At 38.4% G+C, this 21,612-nt stretch overlaps 1 protein-coding gene across 1 annotated transcript in view; it reads right to left on the bottom strand.

The window, feature by feature from the left end:
• Positions 1 to 21,612, bottom strand: part of LOC126259818 (DNA-directed RNA polymerase III subunit RPC1) — a 249,392-nt gene that overhangs the window by 26,087 nt on the left and 201,693 nt on the right. The window contains exon 23 of the mRNA XM_049956862.1: positions 7,350 to 7,534. Within this exon, the coding sequence (XP_049812819.1) occupies positions 7,350 to 7,534 (185 nt within the window). The remainder of the gene's footprint in view (positions 1 to 7,349; positions 7,535 to 21,612) is intronic.

Genomic DNA, 21,612 nt, shown 5'->3' with positions numbered 1-21,612 from the left:
GATGTTTCATAATACAAGTATGTATGAATGGGCAGGAGAAAACCCTCTCAATATGAAGATACAAAGTACTCACCTAAGATTGTTTGATTTATCGACACGCTAATTCAACATCAAAACTTCTTTAACCACTTAAAATCATAAATGGGAAACAAGCTGGTGCAGAATATTACTCTTACTCTAAGCAAGTGATACAAGAATAAAGAAAACTTAAAAGTCTCACAGGTACTGCTGTGTCCACCTTCAGATACAGTACACAGCTATGTACACAGTGGATGTCATACATGAGGCCAGGCTCCAGTGAGCTGCCATATAGTTACAGTCAGTCATCGCAGAAGGTGCACCTAACAGGGACCATATTACAATTCCAACATAAGTCATACAGATAGTCCAAGTCATCTACTGTAGTTATGCTCTGACGCCACAAAGGATGCTCAAGACATGGATCTCATCTTGCTTCTGCCTGATGTCAGAGAAACAACTTGCAAACGAATGTTCATCCACCAACAACAGATAAGAGTGGACACACATATCCAATCAGCGAGTTGCCATTGGTCACCAGCCGTTACCAGTCACCATCACTCAACAGTAGTTACCAGTTGCTGTCAGTGTTCAGCAGCAGTTATCGAGCAGCCATCGCACAGTGTCAAAGTATCTGCCAAGTGTCGATGTGTACGTGTAATAACAGAGCCAGAAATTTAGAGACTATCATGAATAGCACATGCATATTGGAAATGCTATTAGATTAGGCAGTCATTGTTCACTGGATTTAGGTTTAGACCAGTGTTCAGAACTTTAATATCAGTGTCACACCTTCTAATCATCATCACACTGAAGTTAAGTGTTGGTATTAAGCTTTTAATAAATGATTGTTAACTGTCACTCATTGTGTTGTAAACATTATTTTTGCTGTAGTCTAATTTGCCCTGTGGTGAGACAAGCTGCAGTGGGTAAGCACATCACCTGAATACAGCAACTACTTTCAGTGATAAGGTGTCCTTTGCACACATCTTTTATTTTGGGTGCCGAACTGATTTGGTGAACACAACACAAATAATAACGAATTGTCTAATGATGCTTAACAAGATTCATTTGCCAGTGATCTTAAGTTTTTCATCCATTCTATGATCCCACTGAATGACTGCTGAATATACATTTCTTATTGAAATGCAAAACAGTTCAATCATTTCAAATGATGGTGCAAACATAATTAGCCACAAGAAACTTACAAGAAAAATTTTTTTCATCATGAACAAGTCTCAGGAATGATATTATCACAGTAAAACACTGAATATATACACTGAGGTAACAAAAGTCGTGGGATAGTGATATGCACATATATAGATGACAGTATCATCTCATACGCAGGGTATAAAAGGGCAGTGCATTGGCATAGCTGTCATTTGTACTCATGAGACACATGTGAAAAGGTTTCTGGCACAATTATGGCTGCTGGGAATTAACAGACTCTCAGCACAGTACGGTAGTTGGAGCTACATGCTTGGGACTTCCATTTTCAGAAATCATTAGGGAATCCAATATTCTGAGCTCCACAGCATCAAGAATGTGCTGAGAATACCAAATTTCAGGCATTCCTCTCACCACAGACAAAGCACTGGCAGAGCAGTGGTGCTGACAGACAAGTAACACTACACGAAACTACTGAAATCAATGTGGGACCTATGACAAACATAGCCCTTAGGTCGCAGTGTGGCAAAATTTGGTGTCAATGAGCCACGGCAGAAGATGACCAACACAAGTGCATTTGCTAACAGCACAACATCATTGGCAGCACCTATCCTGGGCTTATGAAGTACACAATTAGTATCACTTTTAGTGCACTTGTCTATTGTATGTGCAGTGCAGCAAAAGAGTGACGTTGATTGGATATTATGTTTTGTGATGCCTGTGTTGCTACAGAATAGAAAATTCTCTGACAATTCTAGAAGAATGCCTTCACCTCAGACGTAAATATCATCATCAACTTCCTCTCCCTCTTCCTCTGAATTACTGATACCCATACTGCATGCATGTTTTCATGAAATTGCTTTCATTACTAGTTACAGATGCAACAGCTCTTTTCAGGTCTAAACTGAATTTTCTGCGACTTTCATCTGACATCCTGGGTACACTATCATTGGTACGAACTCCATACAATCTCCGACATGCTAGTATTTTGAGTTGGCTGTTGAGGTTCTCATCAATCCAATGGATGCGACCCCAAAAGAAACTCATCTTGCTGTTTGTTCATAAATCAACAATTGTACATACACTGAGATGACAAATGTCATGGGATACCTCCCAATATTGTGCTGGGCCTCCTTCTGCCTGGTGTAGTGCAGCAACTCAACATTGCATGGACTCAACAAGTGATCAGAAGTCCCCCTCAGAAGTACTGAGCCATGCTGCCTCTATAGCCATCTATAATTGTGAGAGTGTTGAAGTGCAGGATTTTGTGCACAAACTGACCTCTCGATTATGTCCCATAAATGCTTGATGGCATTCATGTCATGTGATCTGGGTGGCCAAATTATTTGCTCACACTAACCAGAATGTTCTTCAAATCACTCACGAACAGGTGTGGCCTGATGACATGATGTACTGTCATCCATAAAAATTCCATTGTTGTTTAGGAACATGAAGTCCATGAATGGCCACAAATGGTCTCCAAGTAGCTGAACATAATCATTCCCTGTCAATGATTGGTTCAGGTCAATCAAATGACACAGTGGAACCATTGCTGGATTCCACAGTGCGACAGCCAGGTGAAAAAGCAGGTATTATGAGCTTTCCATTGCATGCTTGATTACTCTACTGAAAGGGTGCAGAAATTTTGAAACTGCAGAAATTTTAAAATATGTGCATACGTTATCATGCTAAAATTTCTTCTCCCTAGATGTTGAGTAAGAATGACTGAAGTCACCAGGCTAAGGCAATGATCTTGTAGTGATTAATTCTACATAAGATGTTGTTTCATAAAGCAATGTTGTTATTATTATTATTTATTACTGAACACATTTGTCTTGGCTTGGTTTTGTGCATCTTCTGTTTGAGTTGTTCATTGGGCTATTGGGTGGCAGTGGGGTGCAGCAGCCGATGTTCCAGCATCAGAGCAAGTGCAGAGAGACCCCATCACCACCTGCAGCTATGAAAACTACAGCTGACACAACATAGCAAGCTACTGCCAGTAACAATTGAACCCACACACAGTGATGGCAGCTATGAGAGCTATGGCTGACACAACACAGTGAGCTGCCGCTGGTAGTAGTTCAACCCACACACAGCAACAAAAGCTATAATTGACAACACTAGTACACAGTGGATGCAAACAAAATTTAATTAACAGAGTGAAGTATTGTGGTTTTGTGGTCATAGGCCTATAGACATTTGTGTCTGGTCGGTACACTGCCTACAGGGCAGGTTAAGAATGACATGCTGGTCTAAGCTCTTTATTCTTATGATGAACTGAATACATTAACATTATATTCTATGAAGGAAGTACAACCTGTATTGAATGAGATAAAAGAAAAAAATTAGGAAATAGGAACATCAGTACTATTCAATACAGGAGCCCTAGTGTTGCTAAGAAGTCAAAAGCGAAGTTTAAAAAGTGATACACTAGCAAATAAGTTCTGTCCTCTATATGAGGGACCATTCGTTATCAAAAGTACACATCATCCTCAGGCCGCTGTGCTCACCAATAAAAGTTCACAGGAGGAAAAGGGGTATATGCTATTCAGGATAAGAAGTTGTTCATACCTGAGTAATTCAAAGTTAAGGTTTATTTACAAACTTCAAAATTTGCAGACTAAGAATGTCAACTGAAACTTCCAAAGACATACTGGGTACTTGGAGGGATAATATTTAGGACTTTTGGTAGATGTAAGATTAATGTATATCTGGCGTTTTTGTAGAGTATGAGACAGGCAGTAACATACACTCAGGCTTAGTGGGAGAGTATTGCACTCATTTCTAACAATGCTGTGTATGTACCCTGGCTAAGCAGGAAGTAAGAATGACATCGCAAGATGTATTTAGGTATTCAGGGTAAATCTTAACATGCAATTTCAGGATGATCAAGGAATTAATCCATTCTGTTACTCGTAAAAGGGTTCAGCAACGACAGACATGTTTTATGTTTTGTGTGTAGGAGATGTAAAGAAATGAGAGCTCTAAGAGAGAAACTGTCAGTGTTCTGGGGACCAGTGTACCGGTTAGTACTTGCGTAAGGAACTAGGAAGTTTTCCTTATGACAAGGAACTCTGTTTTCACATATAATCAGTTGGATAGCCGATGCTATCAGGTTGGCTATCATGGTTATTAGCAATAAGATGAAAAGGAGCAAAGATCCTTCTTGTCCCTCTCCTATGTAAGCCATGGTCTGAGTTAACAATTTCTTTTCCTAAAATGATGTTCAGAATTTATGTCCCCTTCCGAACTAAAATTTGTGTACAAATTTAAATTTCGTACTCTTGTATGATAACTTTTCTAGGGGAACATTTGCTTGAATATCTACATCAGGGAGGGTTTATATTTTTCTATTGGGTAACTATAGGATAGTAACTATAGTATAGGTAACTATAGTATAGTTCAAGTAAGTTTTGTAGGGCAAAGTATCCACAGATTACTTCCGGTCTCTTTAGTAAATATCAGACATATTTATATAGTATTACTGCTCTGTATGTGTAAAAGGAAAAAGTGAAAACTAACAGTGAGTTCACTCATGCTTGTTAACCAGGATGACATATGTCTGTGGATTGTTAGCATGTAATGCCCTCGCAATTTCTTCAAGTTTCTCACAAGCAAGATGTCAGCTACGAAAACAAATAGGTGTCAGATCTAGCAAGACACTGGAAGTTTAAATAAATTATTTACTCTTCAAACAACTCCTTATTGATTAAAACAGTCTTGCCAGTGAGTGACTGCATATTAAAATGTAGAAGGATGTGACCTTCACGCACTCATTCTCATCACTGCATAAAAGGTTCAGCATATGCGAGGGAAGACTCCTACGTTTGGTTGGTTGGTTGGTTTGGGGAAGGAGACCAGACAGCGAGGTCATCGGTCTCATCAGATTAGGGAAGGACAGGGAAGGAAGTCGGCCGTGCCCTTTGAAAGGAACCATCCCGGCATTTGCCTATAGCGATTTAGGGAAATCACGGAAAACCTAAATCAGGATGGCCGGACGCGGGATTGAACCGTCGTCCTCCCGAATGTGTCCTACGTTTGGAGATGTGATTCAAAATACAATGACATTCAGGGCCTGGGTTTCTAATAACTGACTGGGGTATCCATTTAACAACGATATCATCATTTTATACAACAAACTTAATTGACTCTGTCAGCAAAAAGTTGCACAATAATTACAGTTATGGGAAAAAAAGAGAACAGTTTTATGTTAATATCACAAAAAGACAATGCATGAAAAAAACAAAAATGTATTTTATGTCAGAAATTTTGAGCCTACAGAAACAAAGTCACCATGCTCAAATTTCTGTTCCCTCAGTGTCAAGTGTGAATAAGTGAACATATTGAGTTATAGGGCTGTTTTTGTAGTGACTAATATTTTGGAGCCCATGGCTCCTTTCTCTGGCAGAAGAGTTGAAGGAGAAGGAAGCGGGATGAAGGAAAAGGACTGGGAATGTTTAGAAAGAGTACAGTTCAGGAAAGTCACCCAGAATCCTGTCAGGCGAGACTTACCAGATGGGATGAATCTTTCCTTCTCATCCCATCTGTCACCTGACCCGGGGTTGTGGATGACGTTTCTGAACTGTACCCCTTTTCCTAAACCTCTTCAGTCCTTTTCCTTCGCCCCTCTTTCTTCCCCTTAAAATCTTCTGCCAGAAGGAGCCACTGCCCCTGAAAGCTCGTAAACGTTACACCTTTTTGTGTGTTAACCTGCGCCACTTTGAGAGTAGATATTTTTTAACAATGTATTTGCATTATATTGGCAATAATCGATTGTTTTCATTGTTACATGTTTTTTTATGTACTGTACATGACATTCATTTCAGTTTTGTGCACTTTCTGTCTGAGATATGTTGGGCTACGGGTGGCATTGCGGTGCAGCACCCAATGTTACAACATTGGAGGAAGTACACAGAAACCTCACTGCCAACTGCAGCTCCAAGGAAGAAGCCAGACAGAAGATTCCATGAACCCAAAATGAACTAAGATCAAGAAAAAAATATTAAGCTTGGTCGTATACTTGAGGCAGTCTCTGGTTTACAGTCCCTGGACAGACAGTGTGTAACTTATTCTGAGAACAAAGTAATTTTTCAGCAAGACCTTCAGTATACTGATTTTAGCAGATTGGGGAAACACTCTGTTTCGTGTAGTGCACTACGGTTCAAGAATTTTACAAGAGCACTGCGTGATCGTCATGGTCACAGTACAAAGCAGTAACATGGAAAAAAATTTGTGCGGCATCCCCACACTATGTACAAGGATGCAAACACTGGTCGACAGTCCCATTAAATATTGCTTCTGACTGAGAAAGTATCCACAGACAATTTTAAGAGTTTTTCCATCTTTCTACACCACAGGGAAAACATGAAGGTATTATTGCAGCACTGTTTTTTCCTTATTTAAAAGCATTGCAGTCCAAGATCAAGGAAGGCTTATAAGAAATTTCAGGTATGTATTTGCTGAAGAAATCAGGTGGTGAGTCTGAAAATAAAGTTCTAACAGAAGAAGGAAATTCATTTTTTGATTCTAAAATTCGCTTTTCAATTTCTAATCAGAAGATTCCAGTGATAAAACTATGTAGGAACCACAGTGAAATTATTGTTCAAAATCTAGCACAGAATTGATGAATTCTCAATTTTTTGTATAAGAAATTGTGATCTGAAGCTCTCTGATCATTAACCTCAACAAGGATGATTTTTCAGTGGATACAACATTCCACTACTCCCTTTGACACCTGGAAAATGTTTTTTCATATGCCAGAATGGTAAATCTTCAGAAGTCAATAAAATTGTCTGGTGAAATGTCTGAAAGGAGACTTGTTCTGAAAGCTAGTCTAATAGCAAGAAAAAATATATCTGTGTTACAAATGAAAAAGAATTGGATTTGAAAACTATTTTATTTGTATACCCTTTTATTCACAAACAACAGATAAACCTTTTTATTTGTGTAAATGAGTAATTCTTCAAAGAAATATTTTTATTTGTTGTTGTTCACAAATAATGAGTAATAATTTATATCTGTATAATTACTCATCATTCAAATATTTTTTTTTTTTCCAATTCTGATTTCTATGTGCATTCACACTGTCAAGTTAAGTGGAATGTTCAATATAAATTATATTTAAACTAGAGTTCAAATAAAACAACATTACTGAAAAATGTTACCTGGCTGCTTCAATACCAAGAGTTGTATACACTTCATAAATATTATTAGAAGTAGTACGTGTTCCCTTCACCCCATGTGTTGCCATCACTTCTCGTAGGTTATCACCTTCCACTAAGAGTTTGTATCTTGTTTGACCACCAGAATCATCATTGTGGATCACTGCTCTGCTCACTGATGGAAGACCCTACAAAATGGAAATGAAATAAACTTCAGGTAAGTTTTCAGTAATTTTTCTATACTGCACAATACAAACATTTCCACTGTCTCTAAGCTTGGTAACAAACACTGAACATTTACAGTGTAGGCAGCGATTTTTCTCCAGTTTTCTATACAGAGATAAAGACAAAGAGACACATCTGATTTACAGTTTCGAAGTGGTATGAGTGGTGAAAGGTATAATTTATATTAGATGTTAGCAACTTCCTCTTTTTCGGAAATGTTTTCATTTCTCTTGTTGGTCTTCTATACTTCAGGCATCATCAGCTATTTTGTTGCCCAAATAATAAAACTTATCTACTACTTTTAGCGTCCTATTTCTTAATCTACACTGCGTAAAAGAATTAACGAAACACTCTTTTGAAACTTTGTTATTTTCCCCAACTGTGAAGTAGAATTTAGAAACAGGGCTTACGAGTGCTTAAATCCTCCATCACTGAGGATGCAAAAGTATAGCGCCCTGCGAACTCACCCTCTGGTTCAGGGATGCTTCGTACTAGAAGGTGTACACACAGAAGAAAGAAAAGTCAAGAGCTGAGAAGTTCATGTGAGGTGTAAAGTAGTTTAATGATGTTACACTGCAACCAAATTCCACCACAATTCTGCTCAAAGACACTGTGGATGTGTCACACGTTGGGAAGGACATAACACCACCCACATGTCACCCGTCTATCACCCCTTCCTTAGACGCTTCTGCAGTGAAGATCAGAAGTGCGATGCCCGGCACTGAAATCACCCTATTTTCTTATGACTGGTTGAGGAAAACATTTCCTACAACTGCTGCTCAGAATTGACACTAAAATACAGGAGGTGGCACAAAAGGTGTCAATGAAACCACCCCTTTCCTTGAAGCATCCATTTACACATTCTTGACAACCTTTGACACTGTTGGCACCCCCACATATAAGCCAACCCTTGTCTGAGGACATTGTGGGTCTGTTACCCCTCTGTATTACATTTGGAGTGTGGCGCCACTGTAATTTCTGCGCTGTTATACAGTGTGGAACCACTAGGGATCGTTCAAAAACACTCGATGAAATTTGAACGTGATCCAAAACAGCATGGGTATTTATGCTTTTTATAGATCTATTTTGTGCAGTGTAATTTTCTGATCATCAACTGATTTAGTTCGGCAACATTCCATTACCCTCGTTTTGCTTTTGTTGTTGTTGTTCATCTTATAGTCTGTTTCCAAGACACTGGCACTGAGATGGAGTTGACACTCAAGCTGGCCCCTCATATTTTCTACCACAGGCAGACATGGAGATCTCACTCATCATACGTTAAGAGGATCCTGTGTCCTCACACGTTTGAATATTTATTATTTTTTGACATTTTTCTACAATTACTGCTTAGCATTTCCACAAGATGAAAAATGTATTAATGCACCTACTGTTGGTTAGGCTGTCTCCCGCAGTTAAAATGAATCTTTACCCCTGATAAGGTATCTTGAATTTTTATTGCTGTGTTGTTTCATGCACACATTAGGCATAATAATTCAGTTAGCAGCCAGAGTTGGGAGTTGTAGTTGGTCGACTGTATTCACCAGATGCAGGTGCACGGGACATGTGTGTTCATATGTGATTGACAACATATTCTATCTATTTGTGTCATGTTTTCATTGTCTAAAAAGTTTCAGTGTGAAGTAGATAATTTTGTGTTGTGGCATATGGGATGTTATTAAAGTGAAGTGTAGTTGGAACTGGTTTGGAAGGAGTAACAATTTTTCAATAATAAATAATACTATCAGCAATCAGTGAACCACCATTAACCATTACCAACTCAATCTTTCATAGTCTGCTTCCTCTAATGTGATCAATGGGATAGGAATTAATTGGATAGTTGGAGGCGAAAAGGAGTAATGTAGCACTGTTGCTAATTATATCCTGCCAACATGTTATATATGGAGACTGGTGACAAGGACATTGCATCCTGCAACAATTTTTTGATCTGGAGCCCAATCATCAGGATCCATGTATGGTGAGTGCATTTGGAATTCTCAGCGGCGCCTCAATAAATTCAACCATTACTGCACAGAAAAAAGCTGTAGACTGTGAACTATTATCTAAATTACATAAATTGAATGTGAAGTCTGCATATTTTGACTAGAAAAAGTGAAAATTGTGACGTAATTAATTATGAAGACAATTTCAGTCAAGATAGAATTAACATGAATGTTATTAACGAATACAGCCTAGTTGGCAGAAGTCAAACTATAGCAGCCGTAGCGGCAACTGCAAGTAAAAGTTCCAATTTAAACACACACAACGAACCATTAGATGCAGGAATAGACAACAATCATGTCAAAAATGTAGGAAGTAATGATGTGACAATGGAATGGGAGCAGATAATCAAAACTGGATCAAGAGCTGAAGGCAGATATTCAAAAGTTAATGATAAAAAATCAGGGCAAAGATAATGGAGACCAAACATGAAATTCACAAAAACACTGGACCAAAAAGTGACCGATACCCATAATGACTCACACGTTATTCGCAGATCCAAAGAAAGAGCTTACAGGATCGACATACACTGAACATTCTGATGATACTCAAGACAGTAAACAACATGAAGAAGAGAAATTCTGTCTCCATCTTACGGGAACAAGAAGTCTATCTGACTACTGAACTGAATATAATAATTCATAATGCCACTTGAAATTAATGTTATGAGATAGATCAATTTGCCAAAGCCAAACATAATGGCAATTTTGAAATTAATTTAAGCTTGATAAAAGAGGGTATAGATTTGATAATCCAAGAAAACTACAACGATAAATGCTACCCCAATAAACGATTGACAATTTTACTACCAATGGATGATTTAAGTTTCCTGTTGACAGATTCCTAGTGAGGCAGATAAGATTAGGATGTATTTGTGGACAACACTTGTATGTTGGTAAAGACAGATGAGGAAAGTACTGCATGGAAAATTTCACATCATCTCCAGAGTTTGAAACAACATTCCCAGCTGAAGAATGTTTGTCAAAGAATTGCTATTGGAACTACACAACACTTTTGGTGAGGAAATTTAGTTGGAACAGTAGATTGTAAAACAGAAGGAGAAGAAGAAGGAGAATGTACGCTAATTTCTGAAAGAAGAAGAGGAAGAAACTTTATGTTTATTGTCAGGCAATAACAACTCATTATAACTTTCAACACTTTGATTTATGTAGACAATGTGTAGAAGACTGGTTGAGAATCCTCCCAGTGATAGTGTGTTATGAAATTGTATCTTTGAACTGCTTCAAGCTATTTTACATGTCGCAAGTACTTACATGTTCAACTGTGTAGGCAACTTGAGTATTGTTTCTACGTTGTGCTTCTTTCTGTTTTCTTTTTTGTTATTTATGAAGTACTGATGCACAACACTACATCACTGCTAAGTCATCCAGTGCAAACAAGTGGCTCACAGCAGACACACCCTCCGCTACGTGGTGCTGTTAATCACAACTGTGCTGAATGTGCTGCTTCCTGATCCTTCCACAAGAGGCTCCAAGGGAGTCAGTGTGTTTGTACACACATCCACATGGGCAATGAGGTGAGATTTCAGCTGCACTGATGAAGTGAGTGTCGGTTATGTTTTTTACAAAACACAGTATCCATGAGAGAACTGAATAATTAAAATTAAATACTGCAACATAAAGTACATTCACATCTGGATATGTAAAAAACTTTGAGGTATTTATCACAAAAATGCATTTACTTATTTAAACTGTGTATCACAAACATGTCTCTAAGCCCTTTTATGTTCTTTCTTCATTTCTTAGCATACTAATCGTTAATATTTATTTGACTAAGACTGAAACATAATGCAATTTGTGTGTACATTTTATACATCACATACTTAATCTTTAATGTTTGTTCACAATGATAATATTTATCAAATGGTGATCCTCTTTAAGTATACTCCTCAGAACATAATGAGTTTGATTAATAAGAAGGACTAAAACTTGCTGATTTAAAGTTTATTAATTTCTTTGTGAACAAGATTCTATGCCACATCACATGTAGCTGAAAGTTGATTAATTTCACATATACCTTTAATCATTTTGTTAATTACATTATACAAACAATAACATTTCTTAAACGCCTAATCCCCCCCCATGAACCATGGACCTTGCCGTTGGTGGGGAGGCTTGCGTGCCTCAGCGATACAGATAGCCGGACCGTAGGTTCAACCACAACGGAGGGGTATCTGTTGAGAGGCCAGACAAACGTGTGGTTCCTGAAGAGGGGCAGCAGCCTTTTCAGTAGTTGCAAGGGCAACAGTCTGGATGATTGACTGATCTGGCCTTGTAACACTAACCAAAACGGCCTTGCTGTGCTGGTACTGCGAACGGCTGAAAGCAAGGGGAAACTACGGCCGTAATTTTTCCCGAGGGCATGCAGCTTTACTGTATAATTAAATGATGATGATGTCCTCTTGGGTAAAATATTCCGGAGGTAAAATAGTCCCCCATTCGGATCTCCGGGCGGGGACTACTCAAGAGGATGTCGTTATCAGGAGAAAGAAAACTGGCGTTCTACGGATCGGAGCGTGGAATGTCAGGTCCCTTAATCGGGCAGGTAGGTTAGAAAATTTGAAAAGGGAAATGGATAGGTTAAAGTTAGATATAGTGGGAATTAGTGAAGTTCGGTGGCAGGAGGAACAAGACTTCTGGTCAGGTGACCACAGGGTTATAAACACAAAGTCAAATAGGGGTAATGCAGGAGTAGGTTTAATAATGAATAGGAAAATAGGAACGCGGGTAAGCTACTACAAACAGCTTAGTGAATGCATTATTGTGGCCAAGATAGATACGAAGCCCACATCTACTACAGTAGTACAAGTTTATATGCCAACTAGCTCTGCAGATGACGAAGAAATTGAAGAAATGTATGATGAAATAAAAGAAATTATTCAGATAGTGAAGGGAGACGAAAATTTAATAGTCATGGCTGACTGGAATTCGAGTGTAGGAAAAGGGAGAGAAGGAAACGTAGTAGGTGAATATGGATTGGGGCTAAGAAATGAAAGAGGAAGCCGCCTGGTAGAATTTTGCACAGAGCACAACTTAATCATAGCTAACACTTGGTTCAAGAATCATAAAAGAAGGTTGTATACATGGAAGAAACCTGGAGATACTAAAAGGTATCAGATAGATTATATAATGGTAAGACAGAGATTTAGGAACCAGGTTTTAAATTGTAAGACATTTCCAGGGGCAGATGTGGGCTCTGACCACAATCTATTGGTTATGACCTGTAGATTAAAACTGAAGAAACTGCAAAAAGGTGGGAATTTAAGGAGATGGGACCTGGATAAACTGAAAGAACCACAGGTTGTTCAGAGTTTCAGGCAGAGCATAAGGGAAGAATTGACAGGAATGGGGGAAAGAAATACAGTAGAAGAAGAATGGGTAGCTTTGAGGGATGAAGTAGTGAAGGCAGCAGAGGATCAAGTAGGTAAAAAGACGAGGGCTAGTAGAAATCCTTGGGTAACAGAAGAAATATTGAATTTAATTGATGAAAGGAGAAAATATAAAAATGCAGTAAATGAAGCAGGCAAAAAGGAATACAAACGTCTCAAAAATGAGATCGACAGGAAGTGCAAAATGGCTAAGCAGGGATGGCTAGAGGACAAATGTAAGGATGTAGAGGCTTATCTCACTAGGGGTAAGATAGATACTGCCTACAGGAAAATAAAGAGATCTTTGGAGATAAGAGAACCACTTGTATGAACATCAAGAGCTCAGATGGAAACCAAGTTCTAAGCAAAGAAGGGAAGGCAGAAAGGTGTAAGGAGTATATAGAGGGTCTATACAAGGGCGATGTACTTCAGGACAATATTATGGAAATGGAAGAGGATGTAGATGAAGACGAAATGGGAGATACGATACTGCGTGAAGAGTTTGACAGAGCACTGAAAGACCTGAGTCGAAACAAGGCCCCCGGAGTAGACAACATTCCATTGGAACTACTGACGGCCTTTGGAGAGCCAGTCCTGGCAAAACTCGACCATCTGGTGAGAAAGATGTATGAAACAGGCGAAATACCCTCAGACTTCAAGAAGAATATAATAATTCCAATCCCAAAGAAAGCAGGTGTTGACAGATGTGAGAATTACCGAACAATCAGTTTAATAAGCCACAGCTGCAAAATACTAACACGAATTCTTTACAGACGAATGGAAAAGCTAGTAGAAGCCGACCTCGGGGAAGATCAGTTTGGATTCCGTAGAAACACTGGAACACGTGAGGCAATACTGACCTTACGACTTATCTTAGAAGAAAGATTAAGGAAAGGCAAACCTACGTTTCTAGCATTTGTAGACTTAGAGAAAGCTTTTGACAATGTTGACTGGAATACTCTCTTTCAAATTCTAAAGGTGGCAGGGGTAAAATACAGGGAGCGAAAGGCTATTTACAATTTGTAGAGAAACCAGATGGCAGTTATAAGAGTCGAGGGACATGAAAGGGAAGCAGTGGTTGGGAAGGGAGTAAGACAGGGTTGTAGCCTCTCCCCGATGTTATTCAATCTATATATTGAGCAAGCAGTAAAGGAAACAAAAGAAAAATTCGGAGTAGGTATTAAAATCCAGGGAGAAGAAATAAAAACTTTGAGGTTCGCCGATGACATTGTAATTCTGTCAGAGACAGCAAAGGACTTGGAAGAGCAGTTGAACGGAATGGATGGTGTCTTGAAGGGTGGATATAAGATGAACATCAACAAAAGCAAAACGAGGATAATGGAATGTAGTCGAATTAAGTCGGGTGATGTTGAGGGTATTAGATTAGGAAATGACACACTTAAAGTAGTAAAAGAGTTTTGCTATTTGGGGAGCAAAATAACTGATGATGGTCGAAGTAGAGAGGATATAAAATGTAGACTGGCAATGGCAAGGAGAGCGTTTCTGAAGAAGAGAAATTTGTTAACATCGAGTATAGATATAAGTGTCAGGAAGTCATTTCTGAAAGTATTTGTATGGAGTGTAGCCATGTATGGAAGTGAAACATGGACGGTAAATACTTTGGACAAGAAGAGAATAGAAGCTTTCGAAATGTGGTGCTACAGAAGAATGCTGAAGATTAGATGGGTAGATCACATAACTAATGAGGAGGTACTGAATAGGATTGGGGAGAAGAGGAGTTTGTGGCACAGTTTGACCAGAAGAAGGGATCGGTTGGTAGGACATGTTCTGAGGCATCAAGGGATCACCAATTTAGTATTGGAGGGCAGCGTGGAGGGTAAAAATCGTAGGGGGAGACCAAGAGATGAATACACTAAGCAGATTCAGAAGGATGTAGGTTGCAGTAGGTACTGGGAGATGAAGAAGCTTGCACATGATAGAGTAGCATGGAGAGCTGCATCAAACCAGTCTCAGGACTGAAGACCACAACAACAACAACAACAAACGCCTAATAATGCAAGCCCATTTGATTTTGCTGGGAGACAATTGAAGATTTTCATTTAATGTGCGCCTATTGATTTATTGTTTCCTTCATATTAATTGCAACAGTTACTATATGTTAAATGGGTTTTGTACATAATTTTTCTTCACTTACATTTTTCTTGAACATCACATTCTGAACTTTTTTTCACAGATATGATATTGTACTTGTCTTTTGAAGTTTTGCTCTCTTACAGCATTATTTTATGCGAATGTTAATTTATCAATGTGTGTTCTTTAACCCTTTGTTCCTTTCCTATAAGAAGTCAGAGGTGGGAGTTGGAGGTGGCTGGCACTGTTCACTAGATGCAGATGTGTGATGTGTGTGTTCGGATGTAATTGACAATATATTCAGTCTTTTTGAATCATATTTCATGGTATAAAAAAATTCAGCATGTAGCAGTTAATTTTGTATTGTAGCATACAGTATGTTACTAAAGTGAAGTGTAGTTGGAACTGGTCTGGAAGGAGTAACAATTTCAACAGAGGCCAATGAAAAAATTTTTTTAAAAACTTTTTTTACTTTGATAGCTGACCCTTATAAATTTTTATGAGCTGAATCCAAACCTAGCCTTAGTTTTTTTGTATCACCCATAGTTTTCGAGCAATATGCTTTTTATTATATAGTATAAAAATCCTATGCTATATGGTAAATGGGGAAATTAATGAAACACTTTCTTACAACATAACCGTGGTTTGCATATACAGTAAGCTACTTAAAACAATGATATGTGTTAACAGAGGTTTCACTTGTCAGCTGGAATTGGTTTGTATTTTCTTTGAAGCTTCTTGTGTAGCTTTTTCTACCATGAGTACTACATACATACATTAATCCTTGTTCCATAGATCATGAACACAACATTTCGTAATGATGTGGAACGTGTCACTTTAACAAAAGTTTTCTTTACACAAAATATCAATTTTTTTTTTTCTTTTAACTTCTTGGTGAAGTGACCAACAGAAGTCCCCTATCATGTTGGTGTTCCAGCGGCCTTAGTAACATTTTTCCATCACTTTAATGTTCTGGTGAAAACGCTCTCCTTGCGCCTCACTAACATCTCCCACTGTCCGGGAAGTAATCAAGGTGACTGTTCAAAAAGTGAACTTTCACACTCATTTAACATCCTAAAGTTTTAAACTTCTTTAACATTGTATCTATAATAGAAACATATTCTGGGTCTTTTTCATATCCTAAGAACTTTGTAACGACTTGCTTGAATGAAACCCATGCTTCTTTCTCATTTAAGGTCATTTTGGATTCAAAGTTAACATCAAACATCAATTTTCTAATGTCAAATCCGACAAAGACACTGTCTTTTAGTTTAGCTTCTAAAAGGTGTGGAAACTTTTGGCAGAGATACTTAAAACATGGTCCATCTTTAGCCAAATGTTTACAAACTGTCTCATTAGGCCTAACTTTATTTGTAGAGGTGATAGGAGAACGTTTTTTGGATCTACAAGGTTTTTGTGTAGAATGTTCTTCTCACCAGGTTTTAAAGACTCCCTCGCATGCCACTTCTTTCTGCACCAGCTTTGATCCCTAGCCCTACTGTCCTATTCACACAAGAAACATGGAAATTTGGTAAAGCCACCTAGCTGACCACAGAGCATGCATGTTACTTTTAGATCGCCACATATCATCCAACCATGAGCAGAATAGCCTATTTTATTTAGCACTATTTCTAGGTTTTCATAGCTTTGTTTCATATGTACAGAATGTCCAACAGGTATAGATCCATACATGTTACCATTGTGTAATAGAACAGCCTTTAAACTAGTTTCGGATGAATCAATGAACAGTCTCCAGTCTTCCTTTTTGCATTCAATATCAAACTCATTCATCAGACCGGGAATGTCTAAGTAGTACACTAAATCACCTTCTTGTTGAAAAATGTGAAAAATTGCTGCTCTCTCTCTTTCTATACATGTACATGCTGACTCCAACTGCCAATAAGTTCTTGTCTTTTAATCTAGAGCCAATCAATTCAGCTTTTTGTTTCATTAAGCCCAGATCCCTAACCAAATCGTTAAGCTCAGTCTGATTAAACAATTTGGGCTCTAGACTTTCTGTATTACAATGGAATTCATCATCACCTGGTTCATCTAAATCACATTGTGCATCAGAAAATACTTCTGTTTGAACAGAATTTAAATCATCTGGTGGTTCAGAAACCGGCAAATCTAAACCATGCCCTACTGGTCGGATGGTGGACACAAGGTTAGGGTAGCTTATTACCTTCTTGTTTTTCAAATAATGACCAGTAATATCAACACTGCAAAAGTAGTGATCATTGGAATGATTTCTTGGCTCCCTCCATATCATAGGAACAGCAAATCTAAAGGCTGGTTTCTCCTTTTTGGATCATTTTCTTAGATCTTCAACACACACATAACATACCTTATGCAGTGCCCAATATTTAACTTGATCACCAAGTTTAGATAAAAGAAATTTTTCAGGTAGTGAAGGGAGACCAAAATTTAATAGTCATGGATGGCTGGAATTCGACAGTAGGAAAAGGGAGAGAAGGAAACATAATAGGTGAATACGGATTGGGGCTAAGAAATGAAAGAGGAAGCCGCCTGGTAGAATTTTGCACAGAGCATAACTTAATCATAGCTAACACTTGGTTCAAGAATCATAAAAGAAGGTTGTATACATGGAAGAATCCTGGAGATACTAAAAGGTATCAGATAGATTATATAATGGTAAGACAGAGATTTAGGAACCAGGTTATAAATTGTACGACATTTCCATGGGCAGATGTGGACTCTGACCACAATCTATTGGTTATGAACTGTAGATTAAAACTGAAGAAATTGAAAAAAGGTGGGAATTTAAGGAGATGGGACCTGGATAAACTGACTAAACCAGAGATTGTACAGAGTTTCAGGGACAGCATAAGGGAACAATTAACAGGAATTGGGGAAAGAAATACAGTAGGAGAAGAATGGGTAGCTCTGAGGGATGAAGTAATGAAGGCAGCAGAGGATCAAGTAGGTAAAAAGACGAGGGCTAGTAGAAATCCTTGGGTAACAGAAGAAATATTGAATTTAATTGATGAAAGGAGAAAATATAAAAATGCAGCAAATGAAGCAGGCAAAAAGGAATACAAACGTCTCAAAAATGAGATCGAAAGGAAGTGCAAAATGGCTAAGCAGGCATGGCTAGAGGACAAATGTAAGGACGTAGAGGCTTATCTCACTAGGGGTAAGATAGATACAGCCTACAGGAAAATTAAAGAGACCTTTGGAGAAAAGAGAACCACTTCTATGAATATCAAGAGCTCAGATGGAAACCCATTTGTAAGCAAAGAGGGGAAAGCAGAAAGGTGGAAGGAGTATATAGAGGGTCTATACAAGGGCGATGTACTTCAGGACAATATTATGGAAATGGAAGAGGATGTAGATGAAGATGAAATAGGAGATATGATACTGCGTGAAGAATTTGACAGAGCACTGAAAGACCTAATTCGAAACAAGGCCCCGGGAGTAGACAACATTCCATTAGAACTACTGACGGCCTTGGGAGAGCCAGCCCTGACAAAACTGTACCGTCTGGTGAGCAAGATGTACGAGACAGGCGAAATACCCTCAGACTTCAAGAAGAATATAATAATTTCAATCCCAAAGAAAGCAGGTGTTGACAGATGTGACAATTACTGAACTATCAGTTTAATAAGCCACAGCTGCAAAATACTAACACGAATTATTTACAGACAAATGGAAAAACTTGTAGAAGCTGACCTCGGGGAAGATCAGTTTGGATTCCGTAGAAATGTTGGAACACGTGAGGTAATACTGACCTTACAACTTATCTTAGAAGAAAGATTAAGGAAAGGCAAATCTACATTTCTAGCATTTGTAGACTTAGAGAAAGCTTTTGACAATGTTGTCTGGAATACTCTCTTTCAAATTCTAAAGGTGGCAGGGGTAAAATACAGGGAACGAAAGGCTATTTACAATTTGTAGAGAAACCAGATGGCAGTTATAAGAATTGAGGGGCACGAAAGGGAAGCAGTGGTTGGGAAGGGAGTGAGACAGGGTTGTAGCCTCTCCCCGATGTTATTTAATCTGTATATTGAGCAAGCAGTAAAGGAAACAAAAGAAAAATTTGGAGTAGGTATTAAAATCCAGGGAGAAGAAATAAAAACTTTGAGGTTTGCCGATGACATTGTAATTCTGTCACGGACAGCAAAGGACTTGGAAGAGCAGTTGAACGGAACGGACAGTGTCTTGAAAGGAGGATATAAGATGAACATCAACAAAAGCAAAATGAGGATAATGGAATGTAGTCGAATTAAGTCGGGTGATGCTGAGGGAATTAGATTAGGAAATGAGGCACTTAAAGTAGTAAAGCAGTTTTGCTATTTGGGGAGCAAAATAACTGATAATGGTCAAAGTAGAGAGGATATAAAATGTAGACTGGCAATGGCAAGGAAAGCGTTTCTAAAGAAGAGAAATTTGTTAACATCGTGTATAGATTTAAGTGTCAGGAAGTCGTTTCTGAAAGTATTTGTATGGAGTGTAGCCATGTATGGAAGTGAAACATGGACGATAACTAGTTTGGACAAGAAGAGAATAGAAGCTTTCGAAATGTGGTGCTACAGAAGAATGTTGAAGATTAGGTGGGTAGATCACATAACTAATGAGGAGGTATTGAATAGGATTGGGGAGAAGAGAAGTTTCTGGCACAACTTGAATAGAAGAAGGGATCGATTGGTAGGACATGTCCTGAGGCATCAAGGAATCACAAATTTAGCATTGGAGGGCAGCGTGGAGGGTAAAAATCATAGAGGGAGACCAAGAGATGAATACACTAAGCAGATTCAGAAGGATGTAGGTTGCAGTAGGTACTGGGAGATGAAGGAGCTTGCACAGGATAGATTAGCATGGAGAGCTGCATCAAACCAGTCTCAGGACTGAAGACCACAACAACAACAACCAAGTTTAGATCCAAAGTATGATAGATAAACCTTTTTCACAAAGTCTGTAGTGTTTCTTTGGTGTTTTCTAATCACAAATTCGTCACAAATATAACAAAAACTGTCAGCAGAGTTTTTACAATCATGATTAGACATTGTACTGAGCATATGTACAGGAAACGGGAAAGTGAGGTTAGGTTGACAGTAAACAAAACAACATATGTTAACACTAAAATAGAATTCACATTTTTTTGCCAGCAAATGTTTTTCAGCAGTGCTACCAATGTCATCTACATTCATTACACCTCCTCTTTATATTATTTTAACTATATAAAAGCAGTTAAATTCTTTAAGAAATCGCTTAATTTAATAAATTTAACTGTAAAATGTGAATAAATGGTGGGTGATACAGTTTTTTTAAGTATCATATTTGGATTTCCCACCCTAAAATACATAAGAATAAGGTAATTTCAGAAAAAAAGTTTTTCCATTGTTGGCCTGTGTAATCAATGATACAATCAGCAATCCACCATTGACTGTTATCAACTGAATCCTTCATTATTCATTTCCTGAAATGGCAGTAAAGGAGCACACATGGATATGAGGAGGAGTAATGTAGCACTGCTGCTAATATACCAGTGAGTTTGTTATAATGTGTCATGCACAGAAGAGTACTGCCCTGTTGAGAAACGGCACCACAATACTGACACACAGAATAACACGAGGACACAGGATATCTGTGACGTACCATTATGCCGTCAGAGTTTTCTCTATCACTTCTGGCAGCGACATGATATCATACCCAATGGCTCCCAACCCTATGACATCAGGAGAGACTCTCCAAAACATTGGAAGAATGGAACCTCTCCCTATGTCGCTGCCAAACATGTCAACGATGGTCATCTGGGCAGTGCATAACTGCGTTTCATCGCTTAACACAATGTGACACCATTCGTCGGCAGTCCACACTTCCTGGTCATGGCACCACTCCAAATGCAGCCACTCATGTAGTTGTGTCAACAACAGCCCAAGCATGAAACTGTAATTCCCTCATACAGCAACTGCTAATCTCCAACTGATGGTGTGGTAGTGATCATTCCATATCTGATGACAATGTTTGTGCCCATTATATACCTTACAAGGCATAACAACAACACTAAACATGAACCACACTTATGCCCTCTGGGGGCCATCCCACCAGTCACAGAGAATGGAAACTCTAATGATTTACATTTCTGCTGATCATGTGTTTATGTATAAGTTACACTGACACCTGACCATGTCTTTTGGGTGTTTCACTTTCTTGTCAAATTGTATACATTAATTATCTGGAATGGAAATGTCAATAGCAACTCCCAGACTTTTTGCAGACGATGCTATTGTATGTAACAAAACACTATCTGGGAGGAGAATAAAACTACAGAAATATTCTGTCAGATCTTGATAAGATTTTAAAGTGGTGCAAATACTGGCATCTTGCAAGTCTCCCCCCACTTTAGCACATAGCAAAGAACATTCTTACAACCATGTGATAGTATCAGAAAAGTCCTTCATCATGATATTGTTCGGCTACTGCATCACATCGGCTTGAATGTTGGTTATGGCATGAAATTGCATTTCTGCACTTCGTTGTTTTGTGACTGGCTCATATTAACAACTCCAAGTCTTATGACCCATGATAATTTTGTTCAAA

Source organism: Schistocerca nitens, chromosome 1 (genome assembly GCF_023898315.1).
Source record: "Schistocerca nitens isolate TAMUIC-IGC-003100 chromosome 1, iqSchNite1.1, whole genome shotgun sequence".
In the NCBI taxonomy this organism is placed as follows: domain Eukaryota; kingdom Metazoa; phylum Arthropoda; class Insecta; order Orthoptera; family Acrididae; genus Schistocerca; species Schistocerca nitens.
This window is presented reverse-complemented; position numbering and strand designations above follow the sequence as displayed.